General features: G+C 40.5%; 1 protein-coding gene across 2 annotated transcripts in view; it reads right to left on the bottom strand.

The window, feature by feature from the left end:
- Positions 1–18,013, bottom strand: part of CTNNA2 (catenin alpha 2) — a 747,858-nt gene that overhangs the window by 551,673 nt on the left and 178,172 nt on the right. For both annotated transcript variants that reach the window (XM_054029838.1, XM_054029839.1), the window contains exon 4: positions 1,590–1,756. In XM_054029838.1, the coding sequence (XP_053885813.1) occupies positions 1,590–1,756 (167 nt within the window). The remainder of the gene's footprint in view (positions 1–1,589; positions 1,757–18,013) is intronic.

The following is an 18,013-nucleotide window of genomic DNA, read 5'->3' as shown; positions in this document are numbered from 1 at the left end:
AATGATCAAATGCAAAGTTAAACTTTCAAGTGCTTAAACACAATCTTAACAAAAAGCACAAGAGACAAAAATACATGAAAATAAGGGTGCAAGTTCTTTGAAATAATTTCTTGGATGATTTGCAAAAGCTACAAAGTATGTTGATATATGCTGGCTTCAGAATCCACAGAGACAAAAATTATATGAGAAAATTACTAAACAGCACCCATTTACAAAAGATCATTTGGAGAATGCTACTCTAAGCAGTATATCATACTACTTCCAACAAAGGAATTTATCAACACGGAAAGCCAAAAAATTCTGGATTCTGCTCAGATACAAGAACAAATGATCTCTCCTTTGAAATGGTCTGGATAAGAATTTGAACTGTAGTGTACACACAGGCAATCTCTTACTGTTAAAATTAAGAGTTAGAAAGTCTCCACTGACAAAGCATTACCTGAATTAGAATGTTGTTCATTATTAAGTTGAAAAAATGAAGGCATATTCGAGAGTCACACTGCTTACACAGCACATAATCACGGGGCAATGTGCTGACATTTTACTACGATAGCACTGCATTCATTAGAGCAGTGCTTTCTAGCATTTGGACAGAAAAGCATTTGCCATTTTTCATTGTAGACTCTGTTTTCAAAGGATTAAAATCTGTCTCTACAGTCTCTTCCAGGCTAAAGGTTCTCATATATATATATATATATATATATATATATATATATATATATATATCTCTGCAAGAGAACAATATCTACAATTTACAAAAAAAAAGGGGGGGGGAGTACCTTTGGGGCCATTTATCAATAAAATAAACAAGGTTTTAAACATTATGTATATGCATTTTTACACTTAGGGTGGTGGGGGTTTTTTTTATTAATATTATTATTTCTTTTTCTTCTTCTTCTTCTCCCTCCTCCAGATTAGCAAAAACTAGCCATGTGATAAAGACCAAGAGAAAAATCAATCATTAAACTGGGTATTGACAATTATAAAACACTGTTGTATGCCTTTACAGACAAGTAGATAGGCAGCAGCAAAAGCAGAGTACAAAACTACAGCAAATCATTTGCTAATCTACATGTCCTCTCTGCTATTTTTTTTTTAATTTTCAAATACTCATTAGACACATATCCTGCTTCTAATCCCAATCAATGCTCCACCCTTGTGATACATTCCGTAGGCATAGAGAAGCACCTAACTGACACGGCACAACAAAACTGTAGTACTTAAATTCTGCCACAAGATAGCAATACTCTACAACTACTGTGCATTATTAAACCACTGGCATGAGCTTTACTGTGATTTAAATGCGGCTTTTAGTCCAGCATGGTACACAACAGCAACACAAATACAATTTATCAGAAGTACCTAGCGATGCTGATTTTAACTTTCCAATACATTAATTCATTTAGATTGAACATATAAGGGTCTAAAAAGTAGAAATGTATTATATTCTAGTTCCATTTTAGTGCTTCCACAAGAACAGTAACTACAAAGACAATAGAAAACTTGTGAAACTTAAACTTTTGTTTATCATTTATAATTTCAACACATCTTAAATGAAGAAAACAGTGTAGAAAATTAAAAAGTCATACAATTTTCAGGTGGGACAAAAGCCTCATGACATCAGCCATATCAGCCAGGATGAGTAAGCGAGTAACAGCCGACAGCAAGGCCCGAGCAGCCCGCACCATGGTGCCTCGTTTCACGGAGGAACATGGATCATCAGCAAACTCTGAAGAGGCAATTCTCATTGTTTCACCTACAATACAATAAAATAATTTTGATTACACAAAAGTTTTATATTTACATGACCCAGAAAAACAAACAATTCCCTGAACTACTTAACTGTTGCTAGCCAGGAAGGAATTTAGTTTTTGGTTTTGGTTTTGCAGTAGTGGGTTGCTGAAGAGAGGGGTTCTGTGCAGTGTTTTAGAATCTCAAAATGACCTGGGATGATCAGGTCAATTACAACAAGCTGCACAGGAAGTAGCTATGCATTTGGCAGACTACGCAGCAACCTTCTCTACGCAGACTACACTCCCTACTGTTTTTCTCCCATTGTATTAATCTCTTCTGTTTCTATTGCAGCCCCCTGCTGCAGAATTAGAAGAATAAGATACCAAGACAAACTGTTGAATAGCCACCTGCAGAGATATTCACCGTAAGGTTAGAGAAGCTGCTATTGGAGAGCTGTAGGAAACATAAAACTCACCTCCTTTTATGCGGATGGATAGAGTCAGAGACTCATTAGGTTGATTCCAACTGAAATATGCAGAATTCCCTCCCATAAACAGATTTTCTAATCTACTTCCATTGTAGCTATCTTTCCCCTATGAAGGGCTCCTATCCTACTATTATAGAAGTAACCACCTTCTATGCAGACTCACCAATCCACTTTCTCTCTGCTCCCAACTTTCCCTCCCATTTCTACATTACTTCTTGACCAGCTCCCACTCCAATTATCCTCCCAAGTTTCTACCCCTCATTTGCTCCTGGTGTCCCATTCATATGGCCAGAGATCCTGATCTGATCTTCCCCCCCATAGCTATCAATCCTGTTTATAGATTTCTCATGCCATTACAATTACCTGTACAGATGCCCCCGGGTTACGCAAAATCCCCGTAATGAACCCACTTCTCCAGTCCTCCCTCTGCATACTCCCCATCTTAATCTACACTTGTTTCACTTAAGAAACTTCTCCCAATGGACTTGACAGAACTCTCTCTTTCTTTAAGCTACTTGTTAGAGACTTAAAACACGGAGGACAAAGTCCTCCGCTTACAGCACATGGATTTATAGGATTATTATTTGTTAAACTTCATTCAATATGCTAAAATAATGCTTTTGATCATTTGTTTTTATTTTGTTTAGTGTCTAGATAATGTAATAACATTCCTTATTACTATTAATTATATTAGTATTAAAGTGCCAAAAGTGTTCTAGGTGCTTAACAGACTACTGAAACCAGATCTGAAGAAGACCTCTCTGGAGCTCAAAAGCCTGTGTCTTTCACCACCAGATGTTGGTCCAACAAAATATGTTACCTCACCTGCCTTGTCTCTCTACTAAGACTCAATCTTTTAGAACAGAGGATGAGAGTGTATAGGTAAGGCTCTGTGTTTGTCACGGAGGTCATGGAAGTCATGGCTTCTGTGACTTTTCATGATCTCCGTGACTTCTGCAGAGGCCCTTGCGGCTAGCCCAGGAGCCACCTGAGCGGTTCGGGCAGCCCCTGGGCTCATTGCTGTCAACTGAAAAACAATGAGACAAATCAGAACATACCATCTTCCCAATTCCGGCAGTGAGAGCAAGAGTACATTCTGAAAGTAAATGCAATTATAAAGAAAATGTCATTGGTGAGATTACTGATCTGTGGCCCTCTCTAAGAACAAAAATAACAGTTCACAATGTTTAAGGATCTCAAAGTATTCAAAAGTAATTGAGTCCATTTATGGAACATTGTTAAGGCCCCATCTATACCTCAAACTGGAACCATATTGTAACTGCACTGGGTGAAAATAGCAACAGAGGGTCCTGTGGCACCTTTGAGACTAACAGAAGTATTGGGAGCATAAGCTTTTGTGGGTAAGAACCTCACTTCTTCAGATGCAAGTGAAAATAATCATCCTCTAACCCAGCAAGAGATGAAGTCAAGTTCCTATTCTAGTTGCCTTTTCAAATTCACTATTACCCAGCTGAATCCCAAATGTCCTGCTGTATCTACTTGTGACTTGGTTTTCCATAATCTATAACTTGCACAGCTTTTTTTTTTTCTTTAACTACTGTAGTAAAAAGGGAATTAACTGTATTTAAGATCACATTTTATATTAACATGCATCCACTATTGCTAAAAGCTTTTCAGTTTGTTCCAAATTTATCTCTAGTATAGAGACTCATGGGAGAATGTTCCTAATGTGGAGTCAAACCTTACTTCCATTGTCTTTATGACCATTAAAATAGCATTCAAAGAAATCTCTGAAGACAAAACTCCCCAGCAGACAATACAAACAATGTGTAGGGGAGGCTTTCATATTCTCATTGAAGAATTCCCACTGGGACTTCCTTCCTTTACTATACCACTATTAGGCCTAATTATTGTTAGTGTAATTTGTGTGCAAAGCATCTAGGGTGTTAAGTAAGGAACGTACAGTCTAAGTGCATACATAAAGATACCAATGGTTTATTTCTCTTACTGTCTCTACTTTGCAGCAAGACTATCCAAGACACAATTTGTTAGATTTCCAAAAAACTGCCAAAACTCATAACAGAGACTCATAAAAATTCCTTGTAAGAGTAAAAGAGAGACAACAAAACTAACTCTTAGGAGGCAAAATGACAATTAACAGCTTATACTACATATTAAGCAAAATGAACTATGTGAAAGAAAACTACTAAGCTGCAGTAAAGCAGTGGACAATATTTCTGAACCAAAGAGATTCAAGAAATGTCACCTTATGAAAAATCCTCCTGTGGGATCTCCCCTCCCTCATTTCCAAATATGACACCATCCGAAGAAAAATCACAAATATTTATAACACAAAATGACCACATATCCATCTTTAAAGGAAAGCTGCTGATAGCTGGATGATTGCCCCCCTTTCTGTCCTGAGTTAGTAGGGGTTGCTGTGAGGCTACATAGCCAAACTGGCAGGCACAAGTTATACACAGACTTACAATTAAACTTCACACTATTCCTGTGCAGTAAAGTAGATACAGTAAATACTATACTTGTTTTATACATGAGGAAACAGTAAAAGAAAGAAGGTATAGCCAACTTTCTTTTAAAAAATATGACCTTTTTTAGGTGCCCCTCTTGAGACACCTTTTGTCTGGTTTGACCTTTAACTCGCTGCTTTTAATCCATCTGCAGAAACCTGAGTCTATGCAATACATTCCCTCCCAAACCCCAAATTATCCTTGCATGCAGTGGTCTTGAGAATTGGCAACTACAGCACATGGGGGTTTCCAACTACATCCTGGATGGGATTCCAGACATCTTATCTCATGTGTGCAGCAGAACAACATTGGCTCCACTGCCTTCAGGTTCCTCCAAAGCTAGTTGTGGGATGGGAAGTGGGATTTTCCCCCGTACAGGAAAGTGCAGGATTTCCAAGGGCATTTTTATGCAAGGTTTGGCTTAGTTTGAGGAAGGATTTTAAACTTGCAAAACCCATTTGTCCAACAGCAGGAAAGTGAGAGGATACTTGAATGAGTTACTACTACTTCTGAATCTTTATAATACTTTATTCCAAAGGCTGCCAGCAATGACATATCTAGGTTTAAAAAAATGTTCCAGCTATTTAATTGTGAATTGTTGTATTAATTTAGATGGAATATACTAGCCAAAGGTTAACATAAGCTAGTCACTGTGCAACATTAAACAGTGTTAATCAAGGTTCAGGGTTTGGTGTATAGAGATCTCAGCTTGCTTAATACAACTGAAAATGCACTACTAAAAATCTTTTTTAAACCTTCTATTAAACATACAATAATTAAAATTATTACAACAGGACACTTAATATTCCAAAGAAGTTTAACTGGATTTATATTAGAGATTTCTGTTCCAAAGTACAAATTCAATATTATGTCTTATATGTAAATTAGCAGGACAAGGCAGTGTTGCTATGTCAGGGAGAAGCAGGGTTTGAAAAGTCAGCTCCTAAGCAACCAGAGGAGCTAGTGAACAGGAGCAGCGAACAGGGGAGTTTTGTGAGGGAGTTTAGAGAGGGAGCATGAGAGACAGATACAACTACGGTAATAAACAGTCTCTAAACTTAGGCCAATAAACTCCCCCTCAAAACAAACAAACAAAAATAACCCAGTAAGAGCTAAAATAATGCAGGCAAGCACCAGAGTGGGGGCTATCAAGTTTATTGCACTGAATGCTCGCTGTACAATTACCTGCTTTTTGGGCAGATGGCATAAGTATGCATTCGATGCAAGCAGCTCATGGCCCTCAGAGACCACATATGGGCTCTGGAAACCAGAGTGGCTGAACTGGAAGAGATAAGGGAGACAGAGAGAAACATAAAAAAGACTTTCTGGGACAAAATAGAGAGGTCCCACCCCTGCAGTCTGACAGCCTCTGTGCTGTTGAGGAGGATGAAAGTCTCAGGAAAGGAGAACATCAAGGTGGAGTGGAGGGAAATGATTGCATTGTTGGGCCCCTACCTCCAGATTAAGTCATGATTTCTTTTCTCACTGAGGATACGTCTTCGAGTGAAGGGATCCCAGTTATTAGGAACAGACAGGTAATAGTGATGCTGGTTTTCAATTATTAGAAATATAGATAGTTGGGTTTCTGATGATTGGGAGAACTGCACAGTGAATTACCTACTGGGTGCAAAGGTTGTGGAGCTCTCACAACAAGCTAATGTGCAGTGCTGGGGAGGAGCCAGTTGTCGTGGTACATGTAGGTACCAATGACATAGGGAAAGGTAAACAAGAGGTTCCAGAAGACAAATTTAGGTTTCTAGGTAAGAGATTGCAGTCCAGGGCCTCCATGGTAGCATTCTTTGAAAAGCTTCCAGTTCCACAAGCAGGGCCAGCTAGATAGGCAGATCCGCAGAGTCGCAATGTATGGATGAGACAATGGTGAAGGGAGGAGGGCTTTAGGTTTATTAGGAACTGTTGGGAAAGGAGAAGCCTATACAGGATGGGCTCCACCTAAACTAAAACAGAACCAGATTGCTGGCATGTAAAATTAAAAAGGTGGTAGAGGAGTTTTTAAACTAAGGGCTGGGAGAAAGCCAACAGAGGAGCATATGGTTTGGACAGACACATCCCTTAGGCAAGGATTTATTAAAGGGTATACTCTATATTTGAGTAAAGAGGAGAGGATGGAAGTTAATTAAGTACAGGTAGGAACTGAAGAAAACAGTCAAACAAACAAAAAAGAGTCCTATCATAGAGCCATAAGTCATAGAATCATAGAAGATTAGGGATCAGAGGGATAGCCGTGTTAGTCTGAATCTGTAAAAAGCAACAGAGGGTCCTGTGGCACCTTTAAGACTAACAGAAGTATTGGGTGCATAAGCTTTTGTGGGTAAGAACCTCACTTCTTGCATCTGAAGAAGTGAGGTTCTTACCCACGAAAGCTTATGCTCCCAATACTCTGTTAGTCTTAAAGGTGCCACAGGACCCTCTGTTGCTTTTTAGAAGATTAGGGGTGGAAGAGACCTCAGGAGGTCATCTAGTCCAAACCCCTGCTGAAAGAAGGACCAACCTCAACTCAGTCATCCCAGCCAGGGCTTTGTCTAGCCAGGCCTTAAAAACCTCTAAGGATGGAGATTCCACCACCAGTTGTAGTCAGTTATATCACATGAAGACAGACAACTAAATAGTGACAAATTTTATAAGTGCTTGTTTACAAATGCAAAATTCTAAATACTAAGATGGGTGAACTATGAGTGCCTAGTATTAAACAAGGATATTGATATGATAGGCATCACAGACACTGGGTGGAAACATGATAATCAATGGCACACAGAAATACAAGGGTACAAAATACATAAGAATGACACAATAGGTCACACTGATGGGGTATTGGCATTATATGTGAAAGATAATATAGAATCAAATATAGTAAAGACCTTAAATGAATCAAACTGTAACACAGACTCTGATAGAAATTCCATGCTTGAATAATAAGAGTACAGCAGTAGGAATACACTACTGACCACTTGAGTAGGATGGTGATTGTGAAATGCTCAGGAAGATTAGAGAGGCTAAAAAGCAGAAAACAAAATAATAATGGGGGAATTCAACTATCAGCATATTCACTGAGAACATGTCACCTCAGAACAGGCTGCAGAGATAAAATTTCTAGACACCATGTATGACTGGCTCCTTGCAGCAGGAAGTCCTGAAACCCACAAGGGAAGAGACAATGCTTGGTTTAGTCTTAAGTGGCACACAGGATCTGCTGTAGACAGAATTTATAACTTCCCCTTTTACATTTTGATAGTCATTGAACTTTGGACTGCATTTTTTACAAAATTTTGGTGAAAGATTAGACTATAATTCTACTGGAGTAAAAGTCTTTTATTTCTAAAAAGCATAGTTTGGGGATTCAATTTCTATATGCAGGCCTCTTTGCCTCATGTCACAGGGTACCTGGTCTCTGTGGATAGACTGAGCCAAGAACCCTTGGACTGGAGCAGGCAGGCCTCATACAGCTAATTAAAGAGGACTGGGCTACACTTGGGCCTATAAAGGCTTCTAGTAGGCAGCTAAGGAGGAAGGACTTAGACAGGCTGAGCCCTGGTCAGCAGAAGTCACATTGGAGTGGAGCAAACTCCTGTGCTGGGTCCCTAGAGCAAGAGGGTCGGGGCTCAATAAAGCAACCCTGCAGCTGTGCCCCTAAGAGGGGAGCAGCGCTGGAAGTAGCAAGGAAGCTGCCAGAACTGGAGAGCAGAGACCCCTCGGAGGGGTGGTCCTGAAGACTAGGGGCCAGGTATTGATTTAAGACTGCCTTCTGTTTGTTTGTTAACCTTTACTATAAAAGAATGAACCGGCCTGACTGGGGGGGAGGGATAGCTCAGTGGTTTGAGCATTAGTCTGCTAAACCCAGGGTTGTGAGTTCAATCCTTGAGGGGGGGGCCACTTAGGGATCTGGGGCAAAAATCAGTACTTGGTCCTGCTAGTGAAGGCAGGGGGCTGGACTCGATGACCTTTCAAGGTCCCTTCCAGTTCTAGGAGATGGGATATCTCCATTAATTTAATTTAATGCTTGGAGGAGGTGTGTGGCAGTGGCCACCCAGTGACACTTCACAAGGGCTTTTTCTTTGGATTGTTAAAATAGATGGCCCTACTGGATACACACGTAGCAACAGTAACCACAAATGCCATTGTTCATCTAGCAGGTCATCTTCTAGCTAAAACAGACCAACCAGAACATAAAGGGGGCGTTTGCCTCTACCTGGACTGCTGTTTCACTCTGGATTGGAGACTAGATCATCTACCATTAAAACAATTGACCTCAGGATGTGATGGATTTTCCATCATGGGAAGTTGTTATTTTTTTAAATCAAGAATGGATGTCTTTTTAAAAAATTCTGTCGTTCAAACAGAAGCTTCCATTCTAAATTCAAAACATTCTTTTTTGACCTGGCCTTCTCTAAGACCAACATATAAGCACATTATGCAAACAACAAAACAAATAAACACACAATATCTCTATACACACAATCTGCCTGTTCCAGGAACTTACAGAGTAGAAACTATATGTAGAAGAAGTTAGTCTCCTTGACTCATTTTCTAATTGCCACAGTCATAGGCATGGTATAAAAAATAAATAGACTAGAACAGGATGAACTCGAGTCTAGTCACCTTTAGAGTTCATCCTCTTCCATTCTATATAGTTCCAATAATTTACAACCTCACATAATGCACAGATCATTAAATATAAGGATTTAATTATCGTAGCTATAGGCTATTCCTAGGGATGCTTTAAAAGCATGCACAATTTTATGGCGTTTCAGTAACAAAACTATCAATCTGGTAGTCTACACTTTACAATAGTCCCCTTAACAAAGGACCTTTTTAGACAGATACTAATGGTGTTTTGGAAATCCCTAAGATAAATGTAAATGAAGTAATGGTATGGCAGTCATTAAAACAATTAGATTGGCGTGGATATTACCATTAGAAGACAGATTACTATTTGTCATTACACCTGCAGATTGGTCCTCTGCTATCTGTCAATATATTGCACTTGGGGGAGTTCAGTGGGGTTCCACAGAAATCTACATTGAGAACACTGTGACTTTAAGGCCTGAGCTTCCCTGACGGAGAGTCTGGGCAGGCCACTGTAAAACTCTTGTTGTTATGCACAGCCAGTGGGAACTAGACACCAAGTAAACCCAACTCTTGCAAGCATCTTAAGCACTGAGTGTTCACTGAACAACACACGTATTATTTAAAATCATGTTTAATGATTTGCAAAATGGGATTACCAGCACATTAGTTTAATTTGCAGATGACAATAATATGGGAGCTACTGAATCAGGTGTGAAGAGAGAATACTACTAACAAGGCTTATGGAGGTTGGAAATCTGGGCAGGAAATAAAACATGAAGCAGCTCTCCCTTCAGTAATGATGTCTGCTCAATATCTCAGCAACACTCCCTTTGGAGATTAACAATAGGAGTGATCCCACCTAGGAAAGTTTCATAGATTTAAAGACTAGAAGAGATGTAAGAGATGCTATTCTCAGTGATCTGTGTCTCTAAATACTATGGTATTGGGCAAGTTCTGAATGGATAGATAGATTAGATAGCCACAAGGCTGCATTAGAGGCTGTGAAAGATTCCTTTTCTCCTGGACCATATCAATTATCCCTCGTATCAAGCTCCTTTATTTCATGTTGGCATGAAAAAGAAGCCTTTGCCTCTCAGAGACCTACAGGAAAGCTGTCACAATCTATGGCCACCATTCAAAGAAAGCACTAACTGAACTCAGCATTTTAGAATAAGAGGTGACACCTCATACATGCCCTCACTGAAGTATTTAGTATTTTACAGAACTGAGAAGCTATTTGGGAGATGAGGAGGCAAGAGAGATGGTCAAGCTAATTGCTAGTGCTTCCTCATAGTAAGTGTGCAATGAGGTACTCATTCCATAGAGGGTCAAGACCCTGATAAACCAGAAATGGAAGCAGATGTAGGGGCAGGTATGCCCTAAAGAAGCTGAGAAATGGGTCTGAGGTTCCTAATGTCTGGTGTAGTGAGAAGACAATGCCCTTTCCCTAGCCCCTCATATGAGGGGAGTGTGATGGAATCCAGCATAGGCTTGGGGAACATCCCTTGTAAGAGTAGGGGCTGATGGGAGCACTCCACCAGGTGGAAACTATTATGGAAGGAATGGTGACATGCATCATACAAGTTATTGTGGGATAGTTCCCAGATGACTTAAGTTAATAAAGTTGCAGCCTAATGTAACCATATCCCTCCCATCTTGTCTTTCTTCCCAGAAGTCTGGGACACTGGGAGGCATAATCTGATCCATGCGCTAACTGCCGTGTTTAATATTTTAGAGAACTGAGAAGCTATTTGGAGCTCAGAGCAAGAGTTTATTGTCACTCATTCTTTCAGATAGCTGCACATTTGACCAAGGTGAGTTGCAGGTTTGACATGAACAGTTATTTTAAAGGTTACATGCTGGAATCTAACAATGTAACATTGCTAATATATTTTTTTAAATATGCAAGTTGTATTAAAATAATGTTAGCTTATTTCTTCCTTTATGTCCTTATTTTCTTCCTTGACACTTTATAGCAAGGCAGAGATCTGCAGCCTTCTCTCCTTTAGTTTTGATCTGGTGAGATGTAATGCACACATACATCCACAGGAAAGAGAAATACTTGGATAAAAGATGTCCAGGAAATCCCAGGAGCTCTAGGAAATGTTGATTGAGAAAGAACATTGTTCCCTTGAGTCACTGAACCAGTGCCCCAGCAGCCAGTATGGTAATGTAAGGGCACTGTGATGCTGGAGGTGTCTTTCTGAAGAAATGTAATAGCATGATACAGACCAGTTGTGGTTATTAACAACTCCAATGAACCTTTCCTAACAGTAGGGTATTAACGCAGGTATCCTGGTCAAATTCCAACTTTCGTAGTTCCTTTCTCCTAGCCAGATTCTTCCTGTAGCTTAAGTTGTATAAGGAATTATTCATTTCCTATCCTAAACTCTCCTGTTGTGCACTGTTAAACAGCTGTCATGTTTCATGATGGTAATGACTGCATTTCAGTAGTGAATGAAGAAATCCCTATGCAGAGAAAGTATAATCAGTTGGCAATATTTGGAAAGCACTTTGGGAGCTTTCATGATGAAAGGTGCTATATTAACGTAAGATAATCATCACTGGCAGCTCTCCAGATGCACCAGTAAGCTGCTGATGAAATCTTCATCTCCACTGTCTCTTCCTCCTAACCCCCCTATTAGTACCTTCCCTGGATCAGTTTCTATTTGAAGCAGTCGTTTTGTTCTGCTTTGGGGCTTTTTATGGCAGACTGACCTCTCCTCTGAACAGATTCTCCTATTCCTCCCTCCCCCCACCAAGATTCATAGAGTTCAAAGCCACTGGGGACAATTATATCATCTGGTTTGAGCTCTTGTATATTACAAGCCAGTAAATATCACCCAGTTGTCCTTTTATTCAGCCTATAACTTGTGCTTGATTAAAGGTTATTTTCCAGAAAGGCATCCAGACATAATGTGATGACATCAAGGGATAGAGAATCCACCACTTCCCTTGTTAATTTCTTCCAGTGCTTTATCACCCTCAATGTTAAATATTTGAGCCCAATTTCTAATTTGAATTTGTCTGTTTTCTACTTCCAGCTATTTGTTCTTGCTATGGCTTTCCCCACCAGATTAAAGAATCCTTTTGTACACAATATTTTCTCCCCATGAAGGTACTTATACACTGTAATCTAGTCACCTGTCAGTCTTCTTGTGTACATGAGCATGGGATGCAGTATTCCAGTGTTGGTCTCTCCAATGCCATATACAAAGGATGCCTGCTCCTACATGCTACTCCCATGTTTATACATAGAGTCATACAGTTTAAGGCCAGACGGGACCAGCAGAACCGCTAGTCTGACCTCCTGTATATCACAGGCCACCAACACCATCCAGCACGCACATACTATATCCAGCCACTGAAATCAGACCAAAGTATTACAACCCACAGGAGACTACACTATTATGTGCCACAGGCAGAGAACAGGAGGGACCAAGGTGCATCCGTGCCCGGGCCCCCCACAATGGAAGGGAAATTATTAAGTGACATATACCCAGATAATTCTGACGGGTGACCCACACCCACATGCTTCAGAGAAAGACAAAAACAAACAAACAAAAAACATAAGGTCACTGCCAATCTGACCTGGGGAAAAATTCCTTCCTGACTCAACATATGGCACTAAATTAGACTCTGAGCTTGTCAGCAAGAATGAGCCAGCCAAGCACCTGAGAGAGAGAATGCTTAGTGCCACTTCAGATCCCTGGCCCTCCCCATCTAATATCCCATCTCCATCAGTGGGCATCCCTGATACATTAGAGGAAGGAAACAAACAACAACAACAACAACAAAACAGAATTCATGGGAGGGGGGAATCCCTTCCTGACACCTGCAGCTGGCCAGCTGAAACCCTGAAGCATGAACTTATAGGAACATAAGATGTAAACCAGAAATGAGCTCTTGGGCTGTTGAGCCCAGCCTTTTACCATCACAAACAACCCTGCCATATAATCACACTCATAAATTTGTCCGGCTATCTCTTAAAACTATATTGTTTGCCCCCACAATTCCTATTAGAAGGCTGTTCCAGAACCTTATCCCTCTGATGGTTAGAAACCTTCTTCTAATTTCTAACCTGAATCTGTTCATGGCCAGTTTATATTAATTTATTCTTGTGCCAACACCGTCAAAGTCAAATGCCTTACTAAAGTCTAAGAATATCACATCTTCGCAATTACTTTTATCAATCAAACTTGTAATCTCATCAAAGAATGGAACTAGGTTTGTTTGAGAAGATCTATTTCTATAAAACAATGTTGACTGGCATTAATTATATCCCTATCCATGAATTCTTTATTAATTTAATCCAGTATAAATAAATAAACAAATTAATTGAGATATCCTATCTCCTAGAACTGGAAGAGACCTTGAAAGGTCATTGAGTCCAGTCCCCTGCCTTCACTAGCAGGACCATGTACTGATTTTGCCCCAGATCCCTCAGTAGCCCCCACAAGGATTGAACTCGCAACCCTGGGTTTAGCAGGCCAATGCTCAAACCACTGAGCTATCCCTCCCCCCAGCTATGTGTGTGTGTTTCTGTGAGGGCTGTGTGTCTGAACAAGTTGTACAGGCTTTTATCAGATCAGGTGTTTGAATTCTCTAAGCAGGTTGCCCACCACTGCTCTAAGTGGTTAATCCCTCTCTGTTAGTGAGGGGTAGTAATAATACCCGAGGCTAGGTGTATAAAGGCACTTGCAACCTGAACATGCTAACAGAGGTTTCTGAGAGAGTTTGCACAAAGTAAAGAAGGAGCGTTTTCTCCAGTTATAGCTCTGCATAACAAATAACAGAACATTTGTTGTGACCTGTAAAGATATGCCATTGCTGTTTCCTGCCTGAAAATAAAGATTTGCTGTGCAAGTTGATAGCTGTATTAAAGGGGGGGGAAATGTGGTCTTGAAGAGCAGCTATTGACCCTGTGTAGCATTAGAGAGGCAGAAGAATTCTTGGACAACCATATTTGGGTAAAACCACTGCTGATCCAACCAGAGAACAAATTGGTTTCAAGAGAACAGGCGAGATTAGAAAACAGAAGGATTGGCAGTTTGTAATCCAAGAAGCAGGAGACACTCTATAGTAGATGATGTTGGGCAGTATGTGAGTACCAAAGGAAAGGTGATCAGAAGAAATCTGTCATATGCAAAGGTATATAATTGCTTTCAAGTACTCAATGTGACAGCTGCAGAGAATGTCTTGGATAATCCAATGGGAGAAAAGGGATCTTTACAGAATAGACCAGCCCAATCCTTGGGGATGTCAAATGTGCCTAAAACAAGAAATACAATTCTTAATTGGGACTTGATATTAAAAAGAGCTGAAAAAAAATTCTGTAGGGGACAGTGGATGATGGGTGTAAGGGGCCAAGGACTAGGTAATCTGGCCTAGTGGTCACAGCTGGGGCCTGGTCCTAGCGGTCACAGCTGCACATTGGGGTGGCAGTTCTGAGCTGGAGTCAAAGGAATCACAAGTGCCAGGTTCAGTAAGCAAGAGTTGGGGTCAGAGTCACTCTGTAGTCAGAGATCAGAGATCATATGTCGTGCCACGCTGGAATCGGGAGGCAGAAATCAAGGTCAGAGTCAGGCTAAGGTCAAAGATCAGAGAGAGTACCAAGCCAGAGTCAGGGGGTCAGAGTCCAGTTGAGACAAGAATCTGCAGATCAGGAGCAATGGCAAAATCTGGAGTCAGAGCAGGTCAAAGTCTATGTGGTTGCCCAGACAACTTCCTGGGCCAACTCCTGGAATTAAGTAGGATACTTGGCCAATCAGAGGGCCACAGGGTACTGTCATTCTGGCTCCCTGGGGTGGTACTTCCTGCGGCACCTATTCTCTATCATGCTCCCTGGCTGTCTTTCTGCCTCCTGGTGGCACTGTGGGAATGTCAGCCATCCCAGGGTCTGCAGACACAGCTCCTTACAATGGATTGTGTGCTGTCTTCCTGGAGCAAAGATAATTCACGTGACTAGATGGAATTCTGAAGACTACAGGCAATAATCCCTTTGGTTATTAGATGCATTACAATGAATAACATTGCTTCAGAAGACACTTCACCGATCATCAGACTTTTCAATCTCAGAATGGAGTTAAAGGAGCTGAAAGTTCAGGAGATCTTCTTGGTGAATATATTCAAATAATTACAACAGTAATCACAAAAATTGGCAACATTTTATAGTAAAGTATTCATTTATTCAAACATAACAATGACTCTCAATTACAAGGGAATTGTTTGAAATATGCTGCAATTGATTAGAAATGCTATCATATTATTTTAAATAGTACAGTAACATGGTACTGCACATTTTGATCAAACTACAAAAACTCCAAAAAATATGAGGTAAAAGAATACGGTTTAACTGTAGGAGGATGCAAAAGTCTGACAAATCTTAAACTAAGTTCTGTTAAAATCTTGCATTTAATCCTTTAAAGTGTTCTTGCATAACCATTCATGAATGAAAAGTGCATTATGATTAATAAATGTCAATGAAATGTAACAACTACATAAAGGACAATGTCTGAAGAGGATGCACAGATACTCCAACCTACATAATGTGAATAGAAAGGAAAGTATTTTATGTAACCTATTGTAGCAGCCTGCATTAGAAAGATTCAGATTGTATCATTTAGAATATTACTTTGATTTTGCTTCTTAAAGCCTTTTAAATCCTGTTTAGTCAAGCAAATTAGTGAGTACATTAAACCTGGGCTCTAGGCACTGCACAGATTTTTCAATTTTCAGGGTGCAATTCAAAATGCTGATGTGCATAAGCCCTGTGTTTTTATAAAAAGAAGAACAGGAGTACTTGTGGCACCTTAGAGACTAACAAATTTATTAGAGCATAAGCTTTCGTGGACTACAGCCCACTTCTTCGGCTGTAGTCCACGAAAGCTTATGCTCTAATAAATTTGTTAGTCTCTAAGGTGCCACAAGTACTCCTGTTCTTCTTTTTGCGGATACAGACTAACACAGCTGCTACTCTGAAACCTGTGTTTTTATAATTACTTCCTTCATTCTCTATCTACCACCACCCCCTATTTGACCTCTTGAGAAATGGAGGCAAGGTCTTCTCAATGCTAGATTCCAAGCTTTGGAACTATCTCCTTGTGACTGCCTGCTCACCTGGGATGCAGGGATTCTATTTTCAACCAAGCATTTGCTTGACAGAAGCCTAAGACTATAGTGGTGTATTCCACTAGTTGGGGCATTTACACTAGAAATGGTGGTTATTGTTGGTGCAGCCATGACCAGATAATGATTTTCTTTATTATGTTACTACTTTGAATGTATAAACATAGTTATAGATGTTCATTCTATAGGTTAAAACACACAAAATAATACAGGAGGGCTGTCCATAAATATAGCGGTCCTAGCTCTTGGTCTCTGCTCAATAACCTGAACACCAGAGAGGCAAAAGATGGGCTTTATGACATACCTGGAAAGTTAACAAATCCATACATATGTGAATGCATAACAATGTACATTTAAACACATACTTATTACTATTAATGTATAACTTGTACAACGCTAACAATGTGTCAAATCCTTTATAGACAGGTAGAAAGGCGCAATGAGCTTACATCTTCGGAGGAGGTGGAAATGGAAGTGGGGTTGAAAAGGCTGGTGATGGGGGATATAGGAAGAGACAACATGCATAGGCATGTCCAGAGGTTGGTGATGGGGGGTTTGTGCCTGGGGAAGATGGGTCTATGAGTGAGTGCTTAGTGGTGGGGATGATGGTAGTGGGGAGATGACATGGGAGGGCTGAACAAGTTGGTTGATAACTGAGGGGAAGTTGTGGGGGTAAGTACCTAAGTAAGATGACGGTTGAATGGTCAACTAAGGGGTTTGGTGATGGGGGAAATCTCAAGTAGCTGGTAGTGGTGGGAAGATTGCTGAGGGGGCCAGCTTGGGGCAGCGGGGTGGATGTTTGTTGGTGGGAACGGAAGCCTGGGGCTAGTATTGAACTAATCACCTTGTTTCCTGACCGGCTGCTCTCTTCTGCCTGCTACATCATCCTCTGCTCCTGGCTGTTCATTCATGACGTGCATACAGCAAGAAGGAACAGTAAAAGTAGAGGTAGAAGCCACCTGGCTTCCTGCAGAGTAGGTTCTACAGAAGACCCTACCGAGCAACAGTTACCACTGTAAAGGAGTCCTTGCTTCCTGCCTGTTGCTCACCTGGATACACAGGACTCCAGTTGGACTATGGGCAGGAGAGAGAAAGAGAGAGGTGCAAGTGAGAAGGTTACATGAAACATGTGATACTTGGCAGATTTTGCCTTGGTAGTAGGGATGGACAGATTATGGAGATGATGTTGGGGGTGGGGGGTTAGCAACATCAGCAAATTGTAGGGAGCAGTAGGTGACAGGTTGAAAATAACAACTTCCGGAGATTCTGTTGGACTGAGAGGGCAGTGATGTTACTCCAGTGATAGATAAGTGAGAAGGGAATACTTTGGGAGGAGAGAAAAGGAGTATCATTTTAGACCAGTTTTAGATGTCCAGGAAGAAATAGAAAGGCACTCAGAGACTGGATGGCAGAAGATAGGACAGAGGCACACAAGAAGTTTCTGGAAGAGAGGTAGTGACTGTATTACAGGTTTGTGGTAATAAAGGTAGAAGTCAGGAATTAATGCAGGAGCAGGTTCAGAAGTTAATGGAAGAGCGCGGGAGACATATTTACAAGTTGCAGTAGCATTGACTGAGAATAAATTATT

Source organism: Malaclemys terrapin, chromosome 5, assembly GCF_027887155.1.
Source record: "Malaclemys terrapin pileata isolate rMalTer1 chromosome 5, rMalTer1.hap1, whole genome shotgun sequence".
Lineage (NCBI taxonomy): Eukaryota > Metazoa > Chordata > Testudines > Emydidae > Malaclemys > Malaclemys terrapin.
The sequence above is the reverse complement of the archived record's forward strand: the minus strand, read 5'-3'. Positions and strand labels throughout refer to the sequence as shown.